The 19,478-nt window shown below is 54.1% G+C and overlaps 9 protein-coding genes across 10 annotated transcripts; 4 read left to right on the top strand and 5 right to left on the bottom strand.

The window, feature by feature from the left end:
* The first annotated feature begins 26 nt into the window (after positions 1-26).
* On the top strand, positions 27-6,064 carry H310_01509. 2 transcript variants are annotated; one of them, XM_008864625.1, is made up of 22 exons: positions 27-118; positions 168-224; positions 282-314; positions 361-841; positions 905-949; positions 993-1,074; positions 1,126-1,402; positions 1,456-1,649; positions 1,699-1,834; positions 1,879-1,917; positions 1,969-2,094; positions 2,149-2,643; positions 2,715-2,804; positions 2,866-2,994; positions 3,048-3,136; positions 3,189-3,695; positions 3,741-4,698; positions 4,748-4,891; positions 4,951-5,350; positions 5,398-5,635; positions 5,694-5,808; positions 5,860-6,064. In XM_008864625.1, the coding sequence occupies exons 1-22, from the start codon at positions 38-40 to the stop codon at positions 5,944-5,946; spliced, it is 4,803 nt and encodes a 1,600-aa protein (XP_008862847.1). In that variant the 5' UTR covers positions 27-37; the 3' UTR covers positions 5,947-6,064. The 2 variants fall into 2 exon arrangements, with proteins under 2 accessions (XP_008862847.1, XP_008862846.1); XM_008864624.1 differs by having other exon boundaries at positions 893-949.
* Positions 6,065-7,009: 945 nt separating this feature from the next.
* Positions 7,010-7,337, top strand: H310_01508 (hypothetical protein; the record flags this gene model as incomplete). The annotated part of the gene is made up of 2 exons (XM_008864623.1): positions 7,010-7,236; positions 7,283-7,337. 2 exons carry the CDS (start codon positions 7,010-7,012, stop codon positions 7,335-7,337), a joined length of 282 nt encoding a protein of 93 aa, XP_008862845.1.
* On the bottom strand, positions 7,290-8,242 carry H310_01507 (hypothetical protein). The gene is made up of 4 exons (XM_008864622.1): positions 8,190-8,242; positions 7,840-8,136; positions 7,629-7,784; positions 7,290-7,571 (listed from the first exon to the last, which is right to left on the bottom strand). The coding sequence occupies exons 1-4, from the start codon at positions 8,190-8,192 to the stop codon at positions 7,500-7,502; spliced, it is 528 nt and encodes a 175-aa protein (XP_008862844.1). The 5' UTR covers positions 8,193-8,242; the 3' UTR covers positions 7,290-7,499.
* Positions 8,243-8,311: 69 nt separating this feature from the next.
* Positions 8,312-10,010, top strand: H310_01506 (hypothetical protein). The gene has a single exon (XM_008864621.1). The coding sequence runs from the start codon at positions 8,327-8,329 to the stop codon at positions 9,857-9,859; it is 1,533 nt and encodes a 510-aa protein (XP_008862843.1). The 5' UTR covers positions 8,312-8,326; the 3' UTR covers positions 9,860-10,010.
* Positions 9,951-11,665, bottom strand: H310_01505 (hypothetical protein). The gene has a single exon (XM_008864620.1). The coding sequence runs from the start codon at positions 11,640-11,642 to the stop codon at positions 10,005-10,007; it is 1,638 nt and encodes a 545-aa protein (XP_008862842.1). The 5' UTR covers positions 11,643-11,665; the 3' UTR covers positions 9,951-10,004.
* A 535-nt stretch (positions 11,666-12,200) lies between these two features.
* On the bottom strand, positions 12,201-12,975 carry H310_01504 (hypothetical protein). The gene has a single exon (XM_008864619.1). It carries the CDS (start codon positions 12,965-12,967, stop codon positions 12,329-12,331), a length of 639 nt encoding a protein of 212 aa, XP_008862841.1. The 5' UTR covers positions 12,968-12,975; the 3' UTR covers positions 12,201-12,328.
* Positions 12,976-13,009: 34 nt separating this feature from the next.
* On the bottom strand, positions 13,010-14,709 carry H310_01503 (serine/threonine protein kinase; the record flags this gene model as incomplete). The annotated part of the gene is made up of 1 exon (XM_008864618.1): positions 13,010-14,709. A coding segment is annotated over one exon (1,376 nt), but the record flags the coding sequence as incomplete, so codon positions are not given.
* Positions 14,710-15,378: 669 nt separating this feature from the next.
* H310_01502 (hypothetical protein) lies at positions 15,379-17,259 on the top strand. Its single transcript, XM_008864617.1, has 2 exons — positions 15,379-16,042; positions 16,095-17,259. The coding sequence occupies exons 1-2, from the start codon at positions 15,905-15,907 to the stop codon at positions 17,184-17,186; spliced, it is 1,230 nt and encodes a 409-aa protein (XP_008862839.1). The 5' UTR covers positions 15,379-15,904; the 3' UTR covers positions 17,187-17,259.
* Positions 15,573-18,788, bottom strand: H310_01501 (hypothetical protein). The gene is made up of 2 exons (XM_008864616.1): positions 17,665-18,788; positions 15,573-17,616 (listed from the first exon to the last, which is right to left on the bottom strand). Exons 1-2 carry the CDS (start codon positions 18,725-18,727, stop codon positions 17,264-17,266), a joined length of 1,416 nt encoding a protein of 471 aa, XP_008862838.1. The 5' UTR covers positions 18,728-18,788; the 3' UTR covers positions 15,573-17,263.
* Between the last annotated feature and the right edge of the window lie 690 nt (positions 18,789-19,478).

Genomic DNA, 19,478 nt, shown 5'->3' with positions numbered 1-19,478 from the left:
TCGCCCTGAAAATTTATCGTTGTCCACGCGACGAAGCATGGACTTTCTCCAAGGCAAGCGCTTGCTCACGACGGCAGCAGACCCCCAAGCATCTAACACGTCTCCAATCTTCACCAGAGTACGAACGTCATCACGTATGTCGCTGTCTGAGAGTGACGATGAGATAGTCTCCCATGCAGTTGACGTCGTCCACGATGGGAGCTGCACCGACCTCCCCACCACAGGTAGGTGCATCCATGCAAGAGTACTTAAGCATGCTGAAGTGCCGAACCAATGAGTAGAACGCATTCAAGAAACGTCGTAAAGCACAAGATGTAAGACTGATCTTTGTGTGTCTTCGCGTTGTTTACGTCGTTCTAGCGGTTCTGCTTGAGCCCCCTTCAAGATAGCTCAAGCACTCCCGGCCTCGCGGTTATTGCAGCAACAAACTTATCGCCATCTCGACGCGAGTCGCAGCGTACGGAAGACTCTCGCCCTGTCGACCCCACACGCGACACTCTGAATGATTGTGAACGCATGTGTCCGACTTCTATGGCTTCATCACCTGTGTCCATCTTACAAAAGAGTACGTCAGACGTACGCCAGCGCACCTCCAAATCTCGTGATCCGTTGGTCCCCCATGCTACCCGCACATTTCCTTCTTGCATATCCATCAACTCCCCACCGAAGAATCGTCCCATCGAACAAGATTCGCTTCAAATGCCATCGGACATCTCGTCGTCGTCGATGGAGATCCCAGCACCGGTGGAAGCCCTTCAGAAGTCCCTTATTTCTACGTTTTGGTCTCGGCACATAACTCCCCCCAGTCAGCCATGGAATGCACTTTCAGTCGCCACGGCAGGTTCGTCGCGTTGTGCAAGCACGCAATTTCAAACTCATACATCCGATTCAGCCCAACCAACAGGCGCCGTCCAACTGGATGAAGACATACGGGCATACTGCCAACGAGGTCATTCGTTCCAGCCATCACTGTCCGTCTAATGCGACAGCAGGTCCTGTGTCGCGCCTGTCACGGACGCTTGGAAAGACTTGGTTGACCAACATGCTTCGCGCTTACGACATGCCATCAACGTTGTATGTCGTGGAATGCGACGACGACGACTTTTCGGTATGACCTTGTTGTAGAGCGCATGACGACGAGCACACAGCGGCGGCCGAGCGGCAATTGGCACTCGTGGTCGCACAAGCACAGGCACATTTTCACCCAGGAGAAAACAAACTCGACGAGTTTGTGACGGCTCTATTTAACGCCGTCGCCAACGAAATTTGGGACTCTTGCACGCACGACTTTGTCCACACGGTGGCAGGCCACTATCGCGACCTCCTCACAAACTTGCCAGCACTTTTGAAGGAGCGAGACACGAAATTGCTCGCTGCAACCAAATCGATTCGTCACTTCCAAGTAAGCAGCATCGACTGTGATGCTATCGTTGGTTTCACCGAGTTGCTATGTAGAACAAAGTTGTAGCGTTGCAAACCACGATGGAAACCCTCGCACGAGATAATGCGGCGCTTCAGACTCGGATCGACCGCGCAGATGAGAATGCAAAGTCCACACACGACACCATCCAAGACTTGGAAGGAGTGTTGCGCGATGCTGTCGCGGCGGAATTGGCGGCCACTGCCTTGGCCAAACAACTGGAGCTGCAGTAAGGCATATTTTGTTCGATCATGTCGGCCATGCCTGTGTCTGAGTAGAGTTCGTGAAGTCGAGAATTCCCTCGATCTTAAGACACAAGCATACGATCAACTCACTGCCGATATGGAAGAGATGAACCATCGATGCCTCGGGCTCGAACGCACTGTACTCGACACCAAGCAACTTCTTGTCGACGTATATACCCAACTTCGTTTGCATCGTCAGCTTGTCCCGAGTAGGCGACTCAAGATCGCGACTCTGGATTGCTTCAAATCAAGGTGTGTGACGCTGCAGGAATTGGACAACCTGGCCCCCACCACCGTTTGTAGGAGCTAACGGCCCAATCGGCTCAACTTGGGCGTGACTTGGCGGCTCTGAACATCAAGATCAGCGACATGCATGTGGAGCAACAAGTGCTCCATCTTCGGTTGAATGCCGAAGCGACTCAGAGCGAGGTGCATTTGGTCTATGAATGAGCATCGACATTTTCGACGACGTTTTTGGTATAGCGCCCTCCGCCAGCACACCTGGGGTCGTCACCCGGATCAATGTCTCAAGAGAGCTCAAACGACGCAATTACTGCGGCGCTGCAACGAAGGATCGAAGAGTTGCAAGACCAAGTGTTTCGCCAGTCCATCGACTTGGCCAATAAAGAGAAAGCGTTTCGATCGCTGCAGAATGAACAGGACCACAAAGACCAGCTTCTCAAACGCTTGGACGAGATGATTGAAGCTGCAAAAGCGGAAAACAATACTCTCCAATCCGCCCACGATGCCCTCTTGGTTCAGAGAGATGCGCTCAAACTACGACTCGACGCATTGCGAGCGGACGACGGGCAGGGCCAGCTCAAACGACAAGTCCAACAACTCACAGCGGACCGAATTCAACTTCTTGAAGAGCTTGCCCGTATTGTCCTAGAGCGCGATGTCGCCCTTGACGACCTCGCCCGAGGTCGACGCAAGCTTGAGAACATGCGACGCCACCTTGCAGTAGTCGTGATTGAGGTATATATGTCGCCTATGCAGCACACAATAGTGCATTTTATTTGTGGCCAAACAATGTCCATTTGACGTAGGTAAAGCGCTTGCGGGATTCCCATGACAGCCTTCGAGTCGCCGTGACCAAGCAGCTGCAAGGGTGCCAAAGCCATCTTGTCAGCGTTTCGGTAGGATAGACATGCCATGCCATCCGTGCGAGATGGAGCATTTCGTTGACATGTGCTATAGATGAGTGTTAACGCTACCATGGCAAAAGTTGCTGCTCGAGAGGCTGGTTTGTCCCATGATATTTTCAACATGCAACGCGCAACCGTGCAAGGCGACCCTGTCTTTCGCTACACTCTGCAACTCTTTCAAGTGCGTCGTCAATGGCACCGATTGCACTTTATGCGTATTTGACGCTACAACAGAAACAACTCCGCCGAATTCGAGCGTCGTGGACGGACCTCCGACACGAAACTGCTTCTGGCATGAATCTCCTTGCGACATACCATTTGGAGTAAGTAGGATGCTTCGACGTTGGTTGCGTTCTCAACGAATTCGCGGGACAGGAACACCCAACACGTACAACGCTTGGCGAAACACGCACATGACAAGTTGACACAGTTGCAAAAGCCCAAACCCAAGAAGCACCCCTTCATTTCCATACCCTCGACGAAGTCCATGAAACAGATTGGGATTGTGTCCAAGGCAACTGCAGTCAACACTGCGCATCGCGCGAACGCGACAACCCAAACGACTGTCCAAGTCGCACTATCACAAGGCGCCACGAGCGACGTGGCCGAGCATGTGACCAACGTCTTGCTTCCAGTAATCGAAGCCACGGAAAGGAAACTTATGGCTGTGATGGACAAAGTCGAACGACAGAAAATGGATCTTTTAGCTGCATATGAGCGCGAAGCAGAGCTGCGGAATCTGCTGGACAACTCCTCGGCATCGCCTCCGTTGATCCACGCCCCCGTTCATCCATACTCACAACCATCACACGATCGACTTGTTCGAAAAGAGACTCCCGACGTCATTGTCCTCTTCCGAGAGAAATTGCTGTCCATGACAACGTACGACATGCCGCCTAGCTGAAAGTCTTGTTCATACAGACGTAGGGGAGACGAGAATGCGCATCTTGCCTCGCATGTGGCGGATTTGTACGACATGCTGCATGCAAATTTGGACGAACTCGAAGCTGCGCTGGACGATGGACCAGCGCTGTACCTGCAGCGCCGCGACAGCCATGGCAGCATTGTGGCAGATTCTTTCAACCCAGTGGCGTTGAATCAGCAAACCAACATGCCGCCATGTCCCAGTCGTCACCCCTTCAAGCAGTCAAAAACGTCATCGCGCACGCTGTTCCCAGGCGCTCGGTCCGACCCACCTCTGACGAACTGCATTCAACAAGTCGATGCATCCAAGTCGTCATTCCCCCATGAGGACGGTGTGGCCGTGCCAGAGGCCACGTCGTCTACATTCAGCATATCCGTCCACGACGGGGAGATTCAAAACCTTCCTGTGGCTGTCCGCAAACGAGTTCACACTGCCGTGCTGAAGCTCGCTGCCACCGCGCTCTTTCAAGATGACATCAACGTCAACGACATTGCGTCGCTCTTGATCGCGAGCGATCCTAATGCCGACGTGTCGTCGCATGGTGTTGAAGACATCCGCGACGACCAACTCATCCAAAACAACGTGAGTTGTTTCTCGTTGGCAGCCACGGGCTCCAACCTCTCTCATGATGCCCCGTCCAACGAATCGTCCAACCACCAAAAGACAAGATTTCGACAGGTCGGTGACAGTGGTGCCCCTACTTATTCTGTGCCAGCGGTGAAGGTCGTCACTCGGCTGTTGGAACTCGTGGGGGAAGATGTTCACGCCTCGGAGAAGAATGCGGGTGATGCGACAACCCCCTCGAAAACATGGTTGCTCAAGCAGATTCGAAGCATATACCACGACAAGTACATTGCCGAGTCCCTCGAACACGCGGCGTTTAATGTAGTCCTGGCGCTCCCGGAATTCATCGTGCAATGGGCGTTCCTCAAGTTTGGAGTCAACGAACTCGTATCCAAGGCAAGTCATTTGGCTGCACACTTGTCATGGTCGAGCTGACGTTGTACAGAACTGTCATGCCATCATGAATGGGGCAAACGCGTGGAAGGCCAGTATTCCTGAAGTCAGTCTTTTTGCCGCGTTTTTGGCTGAAAAGGGTCAATTCGGGTTCGGCAAGTCGGACCTGTCGCTCTTTTTGCACGCCCGGCAGCTGGTACCGATCCCCAACCTACAACTCCTCGTGAGTAGCTGGGCTCCTCAAGTCTTTCGTAGGTCATGAATTGCGTCGGCGACCTGCAAGCTCTTGGCCATGATGACATGCCTCAATTGACGTCAACCCAGGCCCAGAACATTGTACATCGTGTCTTTCAAACATTGGTGCACGGCCACAGACACTTGATCTTGGCCAAGTTGGAAGGCTTGCTAAAGCCCATTACCCACTTACCCGAAGAAGATGTTGCGTCCGTCCACCAAGACCCGGCGCCCCAAGACAAACTGTCAGAATCTCCATCGACACTCCCATGTTTTAACTTCCAAGGGCTACCAGCGTCCACCAGTGCAGCATCCAGCGGTCACTTTCCGCAAGGGAATGTGAAGAAAGCCATTCCGAGCCACGTTCCTGACCCCAAGTTAATACTTGATTCTGCCCTGGACAGCTCGCGTCCATTCGGAGGTAAACCAGGACTACCCAAGCAAGGTCTCACGAGGAATATGGCACAGAGGAAAAATGGATCGACGTGCACCAGCTGCTCTTGTTTTGCGTTCTCGAGTTCCGAGAGGAGCGGCGTCGATTCTTCACAGACATGCAGGGGTATGTTGCCAACAAAAAACTTCGCGAGGATGTGGCCAAGGCAACGTTCGACAGCATGATGCACACGTTGTTCGAATGGACGCCATCGATTTGCGAGTTAATTTTTGAAGAAGCTAGCCAACATGGGTTGAAGAAGACTGTTGAGAGGTTGTTCCATGTCTCGTTGTTCACTCACCTGCGTGCTCAACACCGTCGTCATGTGTAGTGATGGGACTGTGCTCGTGGATTGCCAGCACCTCATGTGTATGGCACTGCAGTACTACACGAATCTCTTTGCTCTTGCTCGGTTCACCGACGGTCTCAGCGTCGACCAGACCGAGGTAATGACCCTTGCCCTCTTCATGAATGACGTCTCAGTTCTATGTTTTTAGGACCCCATCGCTTCCACGGACACCAGCTTTACGTTGCAGGCAGCTCCACGATTCCGCGCCCGCGACGTGTCCCGCGTGTGTCAATGACGCCAAACCTTCGCGGTTTCGTCAGGTTAAAAACACAAAACATTTTGTCAAAAAATGTGACACAAAAATTCGCCAAAATAGAAAAAAACATCCCGAATCAATCGAACGATCCTTAACATAGCCTCCAAAAAAAAGCCGCCGGAGAACCCGTCGATCGGCCATCATTTAGCCACGATTCGGACGGACGGGATGGAAGAGTAAGTTCGTCCAGTCCTTTTACGTGGGGAACTCGGCCAGGGCGCCGGCTATTACGTGTGAAGGTGCCAACAGGATAGCGCCCAACACCTACGACGACCACATCGTCTCCGAGTTTGCAGGACAAGATTGGTCGCGTCGACGACCACCAAATTCGGTCGATGGACGTGCCTAAGACTGACCACGCAACAAATCTTCACCACCTCGTGCTGGTCGTGGTCAAGCTGGACCGAGCTGTCCAAACGCGCAAAGTGCGTGGGACGGCGACAGCGCAATTCTGGATCGTGCACTCTAGTCTGCGTAAGGTCATGAAGGGTCGGTCCATCGTGCTCAGATTATCGGTCCATCTTATGATTGTGCATGGAGCAGAGAAAACGCATCGATCTCTTTGGCACAATCGGAGGAGATCTTGAGCTCACTCCACCAGCACATGCTTCAAGCAATATCTCCATGGATGGCACCTGGCGACCATCGCCCCCGAGTTCCATAGCATTCTCCGATTGGGTTTGTTCGGGTTAACGCCGCCGCCCAATGTCGGCGCAGGTGCCTAGTTTTGAACCTGGATCGGACGATATGGTTTCGTTCGTTTCGAGTACAACTCGCTTTTTTGCAAGTGGCGGCACTCTGACCATCATGTTGTAGCCGATTGGAACGGCAGATTTCGCATTGTCTTTCCACATGACTCACAGCACAGCTACGCGAACAGTTCACGTCTCGATTCGACCGAGTGTCCAGCACCTGCAAGAGACGCTGGCTCTGGCCTACGACTTTGTCGTATTCACTGCTCTCAGCACCATCTTGACAAGGAACTGTGATTGTAGATGACGGAAACTCTCGTGAATCAAATGGACCCTACCAGGCACATTCAATGCAGGCTGTATCGAGACTCGTGCAGCGAGCGAGTCCAGCGAGGAAGCTCCTTTCATCTTCACAGGTCGCTGTTCCTGGCGCCGGTGTCGCTCGGGCTTTCCAGACTGGCGAAGTTATCCAGGACTTGCGCGTCCTGGGCCGGCGACTTGAGCATGTCATGCTCGTGGATGACAAACCGCTTGTGTGTGGCGCGTGCAACGCCGACAACGTCCTGAATTGCGCAGAGTAGGTCGATTCAATAGGAGTGTCGGCCTGCACAGCGATGCTGTAGGTACTTGGGCGACAAAAAGGGCGAAGAACTGTTTGCCATCACTGCCGCCTTGTAAAAATGGCACGCCGTGGAGGATTGTAGACAGATTGTGTTGTCTTAACATGGAACGACTCAGGATATCTGACCGCACTTGCATGAACTGAGGTTGTCACGTCGCTGTGGCTCGGGCATCGTCGTCGCCAAGTCGTCTGCCGCATGAGACGACGTATTTGGCTATCTATTCCCACAGAGGATCAATGGCCATCTTCAGTTGGCGTTCGCGCTCGCGACTCCGTCGGCACTTTTTGATCTATCAAGTCACGACTTCCATGAAGTTGAGTGGTCTAAGCAAATGGTGCTGCCGTACTGCAGATTGAACGTTTTGTTGCTCTTTGTCGAGCTGCACCTTCAAGTCTAGCACGACAGCCTCGAGTCGGGCAACTTCAGGATGGTCGTGCGTCGCGCTGTGCAGCGCGGCTTCAAGCGCAAGAATTCGCGCTTCATACGCCTCGTTTCGTTCATGCTGCCGAGGTCAACATGCAGCGTTACCGTTTGGTAGTGTCGTACGGTTGAGGCACCTGTTCCAACACAAGTTTGGCCGCGATATCTTCGCCAAATTGAATCGCCGCGTCTTGCATGGCCTTTTGGTCCTTTACTTTCTGCAACAAGTACACAATGATAGAATCCTTTTCGTCCGATTTGAGAGACGTTAACGCCGTGAGCTGCTGGGAAGGCGTTGTGGCTTGTGGGGAAGGGCTCGATGCCTTTTCGTCTGGGCTCCACTGTGCCTGAAGTTTAGCCAGCGCACTCAAGATGGCTGACACGGGGCTCGTTGGCCGAGGTGAGCTTCTGTCATCTTGCAATATTCGACTGGACTAGAGATACCCACGAGCGTCGGTGCGGAGAACTCCTTTATGCATTTACCTACCATCGTTTCGTTGGCGATGTCGGATGTGGCCTTCGTCTCATGTTCGAATCTTGACGGGAGTTTCACATTAAAATAGTGTGAGATACACTATTTCATGGCAAGTATGCATTATCAGTGAAATTTCCACATCGAATTCGATGACCGTCTTTGCCATCTGTGCCCGCCGCGGCAGTCGGGCCGTGCGCGCTGGCTGGGCAAGGATGTACCACAGAACCCACTCTCTTCAAAGCGCAGTGACGTCTCCCTTCGGCACACTGCTCGGAATCACGGATGGAGGCGTCCACGTGTACAGCAGTGACTACACGACGTTGGACCCAGAAGTGCAGGCGAACCGTGCGTACTTTCAGAGCCTCCTCGACGGCGTCACGACAGGATACAAGTGGCAGTGCGTGGAACTCGGCCGTCGTTACCTTCTTGTCAACTATGGCGTCGTCTTTGACAACATTGCGATGGCGTATGACATCTTTCGCTTGAAGTACGTGACTCGCGTCGCCGACGGCAAGTTGCACCCGTTGCATGCGCATCCAAATGGCACATCGTCCACTCGACCGACCAAAGGATCTCTTTTGATTTGGACTCCGTCGGGTGAATTCCGACAGACCGGTCATGTCGCGGTCATCGTTGACGTCGGCAGCTCACACATTGACATCGTCGAACAGAACGTGCACAACGCCGTGTGGCCGTCGACACAGGCTTACTCGCGCCGACTGCCTCTGCATTATGACCCTGACATGAATGCGTATACGGTTGCATGCACTTACAAAGACGGTGTTATCTTGGGGTGGATGACTGTCGACCTCGACGATGAGTACAAGTACGACGACTTGCATCCTTTCACCGCGTCCGACCTCGTTGCGCCATCTGCCGACCATCCCAAGGAGTACCGCATCCCGCCATCTGGCGCACTTGCCCTCGAGCACGCGACCAACCAGCTACACCACCTCATGCTGGACGCGACCGACTACGTGCTGCAACACTCGGAGCGGTTCATCGGGGCTTCTGGCATCCCCGACGCGTTGTGGTCGCCCATCCGAAAGTCCTGGTTTGAACAAAAGCCCGACGATCTCGTGTCCCAGTTTGAGTTCACGCTGACCAACGACGGCCTGCATTGGACGGGATTCTCGAGTAACACGCTCCCAGATTACGTGTCCGCATCGCACGACTCGACGGTGGAAGCGACGCTGATCCAGGCGTGGCGCGCCAAGGCCATCGAGACGCCTTTGCACCTGTTAAAGGACTGTCTTGCCCACGAAGAGTTGGCTCTGTCCACGGCGCATGCCGCCGGCCTCGAGTGCCACTCGCTTTGGTCTTTAAACGACCTTGTCCCGGCCAAAGATGGTGCCGGGTTCCTCGACCCGGAAGGCCGCCCCGTCCGGACACTGTGGCACGCGACCCCGTGGTCCACCCTCCTCCGACACAACCACCCGGCCCTGCTCTGTCCATCAATTCGATGGATTGAACCGCTGTGGACAACGCTCTCCAACTCGGCAGTCATCGCGCCGCTGCTCCGCGATTTGTATCCGCACCACCCGATGCTCCAGGCTGCGCCATCTGTCAGTGGAATTCGACTCATCACATGGGCTGTGAAAGGCCAGTTTGCCGCCGCCGCCGTCCAAGCAAAGGCGTCGACGCTGCCGTTGAACGTGATTCCACCGCACGGTCAAACATAGCATCGAGTTGTGTGGAGTAAAGGCCCTCATGAGACCAAAGGACCATCGCAGCGGGCCCGCTGTAGCCTTGAGCTCCTTTCCAGAACTCTCTTTAGCTTACACCACAGCGGGTTGCACATTATAAAATAATATATTTCCGGTGGTTCTATTCCTCGTCGTCTTGGTCGGCTTCTTCGTCGTCGTCACCGTCCACTTCGTCATCGTCCACTTCGTCATCGTCCACTTCGTCAATGTTTTCATCACCGTCGGCATCGTCTTCGACGCCATCGCCCTTGAGCACTTCCGCGTTGAAGGCCGCAAGTTCTTCCAGCGTCACGTCCTGGCCTTGATCCACGAGTTGCTGCTCCTCGGGCTTGAGCGGCGGCGCAATAAACCACGGCAGCTTGCCTCGAATGAAGTCGTTAATGACTTGGACCGCTACGTTGTTGTGATCTGCTTCGCCTTTGGGGAGGAGCTTCCCGCTCTTGATCGCAAGCTGGTCGAGAAACTGGTTTTCGTCCGTCCAGTCTTCAATGCCGTACACTTTGACCACGTGTTCCTTTTTGACACGTTCAAGGATGGGCAGGATAAACTCGGCAGGTTGCGGCAGCTTCTCGGCGCGGACAACGCCTTTGAGCACGGTCTCGACTTCGCTGTCGTTCACGCCGTCGTACACAACACCAGGGCAATCGATGAGGAAGATGCGGCGCATGAGGGTAATGTACTGCCAGACCTTGGTCTCACCCGGAATCGGTGCCACCTTGCACACTCGTTTCTTGCGAAGCGCGTTGATGACCGAGCTCTTGCCAACGTTCGGGTACCCGATGATTCCGACACTGATTTGCTTCTTCTCCTGGTGGAGCTTGGCGAACTGGCGCAATAAGTTGATGAGCGCGCCCTTCCCAAATGGACTGTTCAAGCTCGCGTGGAATGCCAGCGTCGGTGTCGTCTTGCTCAAGATCTGGACCCACTTCTTCGTCACCCAGTTCGGCACCAAGTCGCACTTGTTGATCACGTACACCAAGTGTTTGTGCGACGCGTTATTACGCAAATGGCGCTCGATGTGTTCGCTGCGGGTGCCCGGTACATTACGTGCATCCAGCACCTGAATTACGACGTCGGAACAGTCGAGTACCTTGTACAGCTCGCCCCAGATGCGGCGACTCTGGCCCTTGTTAAACACGTCGTGCGATGTCGCGTCCTTGAATTCCTCGACGACTTGGATGTTGCGATCTACGCCCTTGGTCTCATACTTGTCGGTCTGTTCGTTTGCGCGGCTCACGAGCGCCTCGAGGTCGCTGACGCCGTTCAACTTGGCGCGCTTTCGCGTGCGCTGTTTCCCAAACGTTTCTTCAAACGTTTCTGTCTCGAGAAGCTTCATTCGCGTCACCTTGGCCGAGTCTTGGATCAAACTCATGGGCAGCTTGCGCGTGCGCAACACGACCGAGTACGGGTCCGCAGCCTTGACGTTCATTTCGTTACGGAACTTGTCGAGTTCCTTTTGGCCGACGACTCGGGTGTTGCCGAACCAACGGCGGTCAGGCGCAATGCGAGAAGGCGCGGACGCGTCGTTCATCGTAACACCACCCTGACGACCTGCCATCATCAGACTACCACCGACGATCTTGCCCTGCTTGTTGCGAATGGGACCAGAGTTCCGATACATGTTGAGACGGTTGATCGTGCCCTTGTCACGCATGTTGGCAGCCTTCTGCTTCTTGGGAATCTTACGGTTCGGATTGTCTGCGCTAGCACCCTTGGTGTTGAGCCCCATGCGCTTCTTCGGCACCTTTGTTGGCGGCATGTTGCGCGTGTCCCGAGTCTCTTGACGGAATGCAGTATTGACCAGTATTTTTTTATCCATTGCGTGAGGGCCAATCACTTTCCCAGCCCAATATTATCGCTGACGGCGAGATTTTTTGTTTTGTAACCAATTTCAACTTGATCTTTGTAAGTCTCCACGGAATATAATATTCAGAAGATCAGTTTCGTGCCCTGTCGGTTACATCTGCCAATCAACGGCCGTGCTGGATGGGGCGGCGCCAGTTACACGGCGCAAGGCAGGCACCTGCTGAACGGCCATGGAGCTGAGCTAGCCCACTTCGACAACGCACAGGTGAACGGTACCCCCCTACTCGTTGGTTGGAGATTCAGCTCGACATGCTCTGGAGACTCCATTCCTGTTATCAAGTAATGTATCCTGAGATCGAAGTTGGTTTGTCCAACAAACGCAACCCGCGGTAGATGTCAAAATGCGCACAATGGTCGAGGTGAATTCGCCAGCGTGAAGGGCACTGTTCCATCTGCACTGGTTGATGGAGCGACAGGCGAAGGTTGTGTTTGGTGGCCGCTGATAAGAGGCTGTTCGCTAAGTGAGCTCTGGGTTGTTATGACAATATTGCCAAAAACGTAAACATCACGTCAAGATGATCGGGTGACTAACTCGTTCGTCGTCGCAAGTGATGATCGTGTGAACCGCCAAATTTACTCTCATGGCAGGACCTTCTTGAGGAACGCTTCGAGATCTCTGAGCTCCTTGTCGTTCGCTGAATGCGCCAAGCCCGGGTACGTTTCAAATTGGACGTTGTGGCCCAAGGAGATGAGGCGGTCGGCAAAGGTGCGGCCGAGGGGGGTCTTCACCACGTCGTCGGAACCACCGTGGCCGATGAAAACATTGAGCGACTTTGACGGAAGCGACGTGAGGTAGCTTTCAGAAGGTAGCCAGCCACTAAGACCGACCACACCAGCGAGAGGGGTGTCGATTTGAAGACCAGTGTACACCGCGAGGAGTGCACCTTGGCTGAAGCCACCAACGACGATGCGGTCGGAAGGGATTCCCGAAGCACCAAAGCGAGCAATGGCATCTTGCACCTTCTTTACGGAATCCGTTAATCCTTTCAACGGTTCGTTGGGGGCGGAAGCAGGTGTGATGGGGATATCTTTAAGATCAAACCATGACGGACACGGGCCGCCATTGCACGTCACGTAGCTAGTGGGAGCATCTGGAAACTCCCATCGAATGTGGCGAAGGTTGGAGTATTCGTGGCGAAGACTACTCCACCCGGCGCCAGAGTCGCCGAGACCGTGCAGCCAGATGACTCCTGCTGGTGCACACGTGTGCGCCGCCATGATTTCCAAATGGACACTGACAAGCGTGCGGTGAGGTCGAGGTGACAAAGATGCGTTCTCATTGGTTCATAACACAAATGATCAGCCAATCAGAATTCTCTACTACACAATGAGTACATTGGATTGGCTTAAATTTCTTCACCAAGCCGTTGAAATTGTCCTTCATCCCAAGTTGTTCACTTGACGGGCGGGAGAGCGACGGCGCCCATGCCACGTGCGTTGTTCGAGAGTCTTGAAGCGGCGCAGAACTCGCACTGCTTCGTGCTACATGTGATTGTAGTGCCAGCGCGTCAAAGGATATTGAAGCAGTGCTGGGAAGTGGCATCGCGATATCGATGCCATCGTCGTCTTGCTTCGTCGACGCAATCATGCACAGATGCATGGTGGGCTTTGAAGGAACGGGTGAGCGGCGGCCTCGAGAGCCGTCATTCGGTTCGTTGGGTCCCGCGTCAGCAACTTTTTCAGAAAGTCCACACATGCCGGAGATACGTGTTTGAAATCTCGAGGGCAGTACATGGCATCCTCCTGAGTGCACATGTTGTACGGGTAGAATGGGGAGTACGCGACGAGTGCTTCATACGCCACGACGCCCAGTGACCACATGTCCGCCGACGGCGACAGCGGCTCCTTGCATAGGAGCTCTGGTGCCATGTAGCCAAAGCTTCCCGACATGACGTCGTTGGAGAGGGGCAGGCCCGGGTGCATTCGCACGGCGTTGCCAAAGTCGCACAGCTTTGCAACGGGGAAGCAAACTTGGGCTGATCTGTCGAGGAGGATGTTGCCTGGCTTGATGTCTCCGTGGATGACGTTAGCAATCGTGTGGAGGTATACCAACGCGGCCACGATGTCTCGGACGACGCAACGAACGATTGCTTCAGGGAGGGGACGCTTGGGACCGCGGGGACCAAAGTCGGCACTGGTGCTGGCTTGGTCGACATACGCATGCATCCAGTCGTCCAAGGTGCCACCGTCAACTTGGTCCATGACGAGGATGTAATGGAACGACGAGCTAAACGCAGCGTGGAGATTCACAATGTTGTCGTGATGCAGCCCGTGCAGCACGGCAATCTCTTCGAGTGCCTTGACGTTCTCGATGTCGGACTTGAGACCAGCCTTCAAAACATGTTTGATGGCCACGGGGGTGTTGGTTGTCTTCTCGCGGCCCAAATGCACGCTGGCGTACGTGCCCTTGCCCAAAACACGCTCGGATGACTCGTATCGCTCGTCAAAGTTAGTGTCGAAGAAATTTGGACCTTTCGAGATGCAGCTGAAGGATTTGCGGAAGCGCGGGCGGTGAAGAGTGAGGTGAGCCGGAAGAAACATGTCAACGAACCGGTCGCACTTGGGGCAATTGGTGTGGCTCCCCAGCCATCGCACGATGCATGAGCCGTGGAAGTAATGGCCACAGCCCGCGATAAGACATGTGGCACCGGACGAATGACAGAGGCTGCATGCATAGGGGAGCATCCAACCATGGGTTGCTTTGGCAATGCCAACACTTGAATGCAGGAGCTTCTGCTTGGCGCTCACATGTCGGCAGCGAACTTTTTCAGTCTCAAGCAGAGGTGGTTGAGGATTGCAATAAGTTTCGAGGATGCGCTGTCGGCGGTAATCGGCCCATTGCCTGGCCTCGTCGAGAACAGGATTGTGGTTGATTATGCGCGTCAAGTCCGAGTCCGAGTGAACTCGATGGAGCGACGACGGGGGTGCGCTGGCGGGGGAGATGGCACTTTTCAGCATCGATTTTTCGGAAATGCTTCGATGCAGTTGCAGTTGCATCAAATTATCTTGAACCGCGTTTTTCTAGCGCTACGTTCCCAGAACGTATGAATATTTCACCATGACATCCGGACAAATTATTCCAAAAACGCTTCTCTATCGAATTGTTCGCTGAAATTCTTTAAACGGAATGACGCGTGCGTACCTTATGGTGGCATTTTAGTAAACTTTTTCGACCGACAAGGTGCACGAGTGATATCACGCACGACATGAAGTCGCCACTTGAATCGCCATCGAACGTTTTTCACGCTATGAAAATAAAGATATTATACGTTTGCTGCAAATACAATGAGCTCTCATCATCGGAAAAAAGCCATCACAGACGTTGCCATAGAAGACGAACGCATCGCAGCTCAGCATCGGTTGATATGACCGCGACCACCGCGAACGTGATCCCACTTTTTGACGTATATATACATTCATTTCTCTTACTTATCCATCATGCAGGACAATACAGTCATGTATTATGAGCGGTGTTGTTCTCGAACCGAACACAGTGACGTATCGCGGTCATGTCAGGTGCATACTATCTTCATATGGCATTTCATAATATCTGTACTTTTCAGAAACTATTGTGACCGAAGAACAACAACTTCAAGTTTCGTGTCGTATGTTGGTCATCATTTCCATCACCGCCGTATCACGCTCGAGGTTCGTCGACTGATGTGCAAAGGATGAGGCACGCAAGCTCCGTCCACGTCGACAAGCTCGACCGACGCAAGCAGCTCATGACGCACGTATACTCTTACGTGTGCTTTTTCTTTGACACGAAAGACGTTTCCGACGGACGAGTGGAGTCTACTCGACAGAACATGGCCATGCGGCGAAACCACACGTTCAGCACCAACGCGCCGTCTGCAATGCGCCTTTGCACATATCGAGCACACGCGCAACGCGAGACGACGCACGCAGTGAATTCAAAACTGGCTGAACAACGGCTCAAGAGGCGGATGATGACTTGAGCTGGCTGGATGCGGCCATGCGCTCGGACCACTCAGCACGAATTATCAGGCGAAGCGATGTATGTTCGGGTTCACCATCTTTGCAGCTTTCATTCATGCAGAGCCAAGATGTCGGACACTGGGGTTCTTTTACTCGACAAGATCTTGTCGCTATATTTAGAGGGAACAATCGGTGGCCTTGAGCGAGTGACACGCGATGGGTTGTGGGCAGAGTGCGTTGAGGAAGGAGATCGTGGGGCTGCATGCGCTGGAGGCAAAACGAGCAGAAGAAATCTCCAAGCTTGAGGATGAGCGGCGTATGCTGAAGTATAAGATGTCGGTCCTGGAGGACATGGTACGCTTGCCTGACCTGTAGACGAACTCAGCGACATCCGACTGCCATGCAGGTCGCGACGGCCCAGTTGGAAGCACAAGAGAAGATCGCCGCTGCTGCCGTCGCAGAAGAGCGCATGAAAGTGATGAAGTGGGAACTTGTGCGACAGGCAACGATCCCCAAGACCCCTCGGCAGTCGTTGCAGTGGGCACTAAATGACAAGACGCTTCAAAAGCTCACAAAGACGGCGTCGACGCGCGAAGCAAGTGCCCCCACGTCCACAAAACCCTCCACGTCAGAGTCGGAAGCGATCGCAACGCCAAGCAAAGTTAGCAACGAGAACAGCTTACCTCAGCCAACGTCCGCCGTTCAACGTGCTGGCGGTGTCCCCACACAGGCAACTGCAGCAGTGGCTGACCCCATTGCCAACAAGACTTCTTTGACACCCAAGAACTCGACTACCATCACACAGAAAGCAAACGAGTCGACGAGCGTCGCAGCAGTCGAAGGCAGTGCGTTGGTAGAATCCATGAATCCAGAGCTACAACGTGCAAGAACCCCTCGGAAGATCGTCGATCCGTCCGAAGTCGATGAGAGCAAGGAAGCATTTGGAGCTGCGAAAGCCATGACAGCGTCGTCGTCGCGGCGGACGAAAGACAGCAATGCCATCGAGCGCGGTAACTCAAACATTGGCACTCGCCGGCACTCGTCCAAGTCGATCATTCGGGGGGCACCCATGGGTAGCACGTCGTCGATGCGTCATCGGGATTCGCTGGATGGAAAGGCAATGGCCGAGTCCTTACAAAAGGCGGCGACGCAGTCGTCGCTCCAACTCGACGCGAACGAATCCGCCACGTCTTCCAGCAAACCCAAACTGTCGCCGAAAACGTCGCGGTCGAGCATCATTGTGTCGACGTCGTCACGCGAGACGTCTCCGACTGCTGCCAAATGCACCCCTGGTTTTGTTTTGTCCATGCCCCTCTCCAAGGCCGGAGCTGAAGACCTTCCTCCGCCATCGACGACATCGCCACCAACCTCGACACACCAAGAGGAACCGGAGGCAGAGCCGTCGACGGGCGTGACGGCATTTGCCCTCGACGAAGACGACGACGACGATGGTGCCGTCGTGTGTTTGGACGAGACAGCATTGGATGACTTGATGTAACAACGCATGGTCGGATGGAATGTGGCATGAGTTTAGCTTAGTTGGATAATGATCGACTTGGAATGGGGGGAGGGCATCTACTCGTCGAAGAGCTGGGGAAGCGCCACGAGGACGACGCCGTTCGCGGCAGACTTGTTGACTTCCCACCGCCCGCACCGGTGCTCCTTGCCAACGCCCGCGACGAGAAACGATCCGGTTTTGGGAAAGGCCAGTGCATTTACAAATCCGTCCATGGGAATTGACGCCACGGGTTCGAGGGATCGTTCTTTCAGGTTGGCTTTCCATAGCCGAACAAACCCATCCGAGGACCCCGTGGCCACGAGGTCCGACCGCGGCAGCACCGCGACACTGGTAATCCACTTGCCGCCGTGTGCAGCGCGCACGACGTACGTCGGCTTTTTCTTGCCGTTGAACCAGAGCGACAACGATCCTGTACACACGACCAGTCAGTGGGCCTAGATGAGAGACAGAGCCAAACCTCCATCGTCCCCCGTGACGTAGTACTCGTCCGAGACCATTGCGAGGCTGTCCAGCGAGCCAGAGCCGTGAAAGACGAGCTGGGTTTCCTCGGGGATTTTCCACACACGGAGGCTGGCATCGCGGCCGACACTGACGACGCGATCCTTCTGCAGGCAATCGATGGCGGTGATTTCGTTCTGATGACCAAACAAGGTTTCGACGTAGCCCATTTCCGTGAGGTTCCAGTGCTTCACCGTGCGATCGTACGAGCCCGAAAACAACATGTGCGCTTTCTTTCGAAATGCCAAACTCGAGATGGCGTCGCGATGGCCTTTGAAGCTTTCGAGCAGTTCGTTGGACGCGACGTCCCAGACCCGCAGGATCTTGTCGACGCCACCACTTGCGAGAAACTTGCTGTCTGAACTCACTGCCAGTGCCAGGATAGTCTTTTTGTGGTCGGGGATTTTCTTCTGAGGCTTCTTGTTAGAGGCTGCGTGGCTGTCGTCCGCTTCGTCGTCGAACGGCACGACCAATTTGGTCTTTGTGATGCCACCTTCGCCGATCGACCACTTCAAAATTGAGCCGCCCTTGGAGCTCGAGTAAATGACGCTCCCGTCTTCGGTGACGCACACGGTTGTCACAGGCAGCTTGTGGCCCTTGAGCCATTTGCACGATTCGTGATCAAACTCAAACTCTGCCAGCTTGTGCGCGACCTGCTTGAAGAGTTTGCCAGACGATTCCTGCACATCCTTTTCCAGTTGGGACGCCAACCGATCGGCCGGATCTGCGTCGTCGTCTTCGTCTTGGAATTTGTCTTTGAGTTTGCCCAAGTATGCTTTGGCAAGGCGCACACGCTTTTCGTCGTTTGTTTCGTTCGCGTACGGGTCGTCTTCGTCGCTGTCGGCAGCTTTCTTCTTGCCTTCGTCGTCGGACACTTCGTTGTCGGATGCAATGTTGTTGTTGCTGTCGCCCCAGTCGAACGCTTCGTCGTTCACCTTGGCCTTCTTGTTACCATGCTTGCCGTGCTTTCCTTTGCCCTGCTTTGTTTTGTAGTTGGACTTTGAGTGCTGTTTGCGCTTCATTGCCTGCCCCGAGCGCGCTGATTGAAGATGGAGCGGCACAACGTCACAAAACCAAGGATCGATTTGGTTGGTTTTAAGCGGAGCAATTTCACAGCACTCGAAATACCCGGTGTTTCGCTTTCTTACCGGTATCGAGACGTCGATTCACCCGGTAATTGGCAGCAATTGGACACCTTAGAGGACAGTTTGTCCAAAACGTAACCGCGATTCCCCTTGCCGTCCGACCGCTCGTGCTGCTTTGGCTAACCTCGCCAGACACGGCAATGCCCACGATACCATGGACCAAGAGCGGGAGCGATCCCCACAACGTGTTTGGATATTACTTCGCGTGTCGATGGCGAGGCTACGTCTCAACGGTGTGTTTGACGTGGTGAATAATAGCTTAGGTAGGTTGACGTTGCCGGCTAGGTGGGCCTGCAAGGCGATGAGAGGTCGGTTACTGTAACCTCTGTCGCTTGGGTAGCATCTCCTGGTCCTGTTGAATAGTATGCCCGTCGATAGAACCAATGCGATACTGTGCCTGAACTGTTCAAATGCCTACGCCAGTCAACATGCCCGAGCCATTGCGGCCGAATGGGTTGGCGTGCAGAGTACCGAAAACTTGTCAGTTCGCCGAGGGTGTGCCTCTGCTCAGGCCGACAAAACCGAACCGGTTCGAATGTGAGTTTCACCAGCGAAGCGTGGTGGAGGCTGCGTCACGAACCCAACTGAAAAAGATCGTGTCCATCGTTCGTTCCAAGATGCTACACCT

Source organism: Aphanomyces invadans, assembly GCF_000520115.1.
Source record: "Aphanomyces invadans strain NJM9701 unplaced genomic scaffold supercont1.2, whole genome shotgun sequence".
NCBI classification, from domain to species: Eukaryota; Oomycota; class Saprolegniomycetes; order Saprolegniales; family Verrucalvaceae; genus Aphanomyces; species Aphanomyces invadans.
This window is presented reverse-complemented; position numbering and strand designations above follow the sequence as displayed.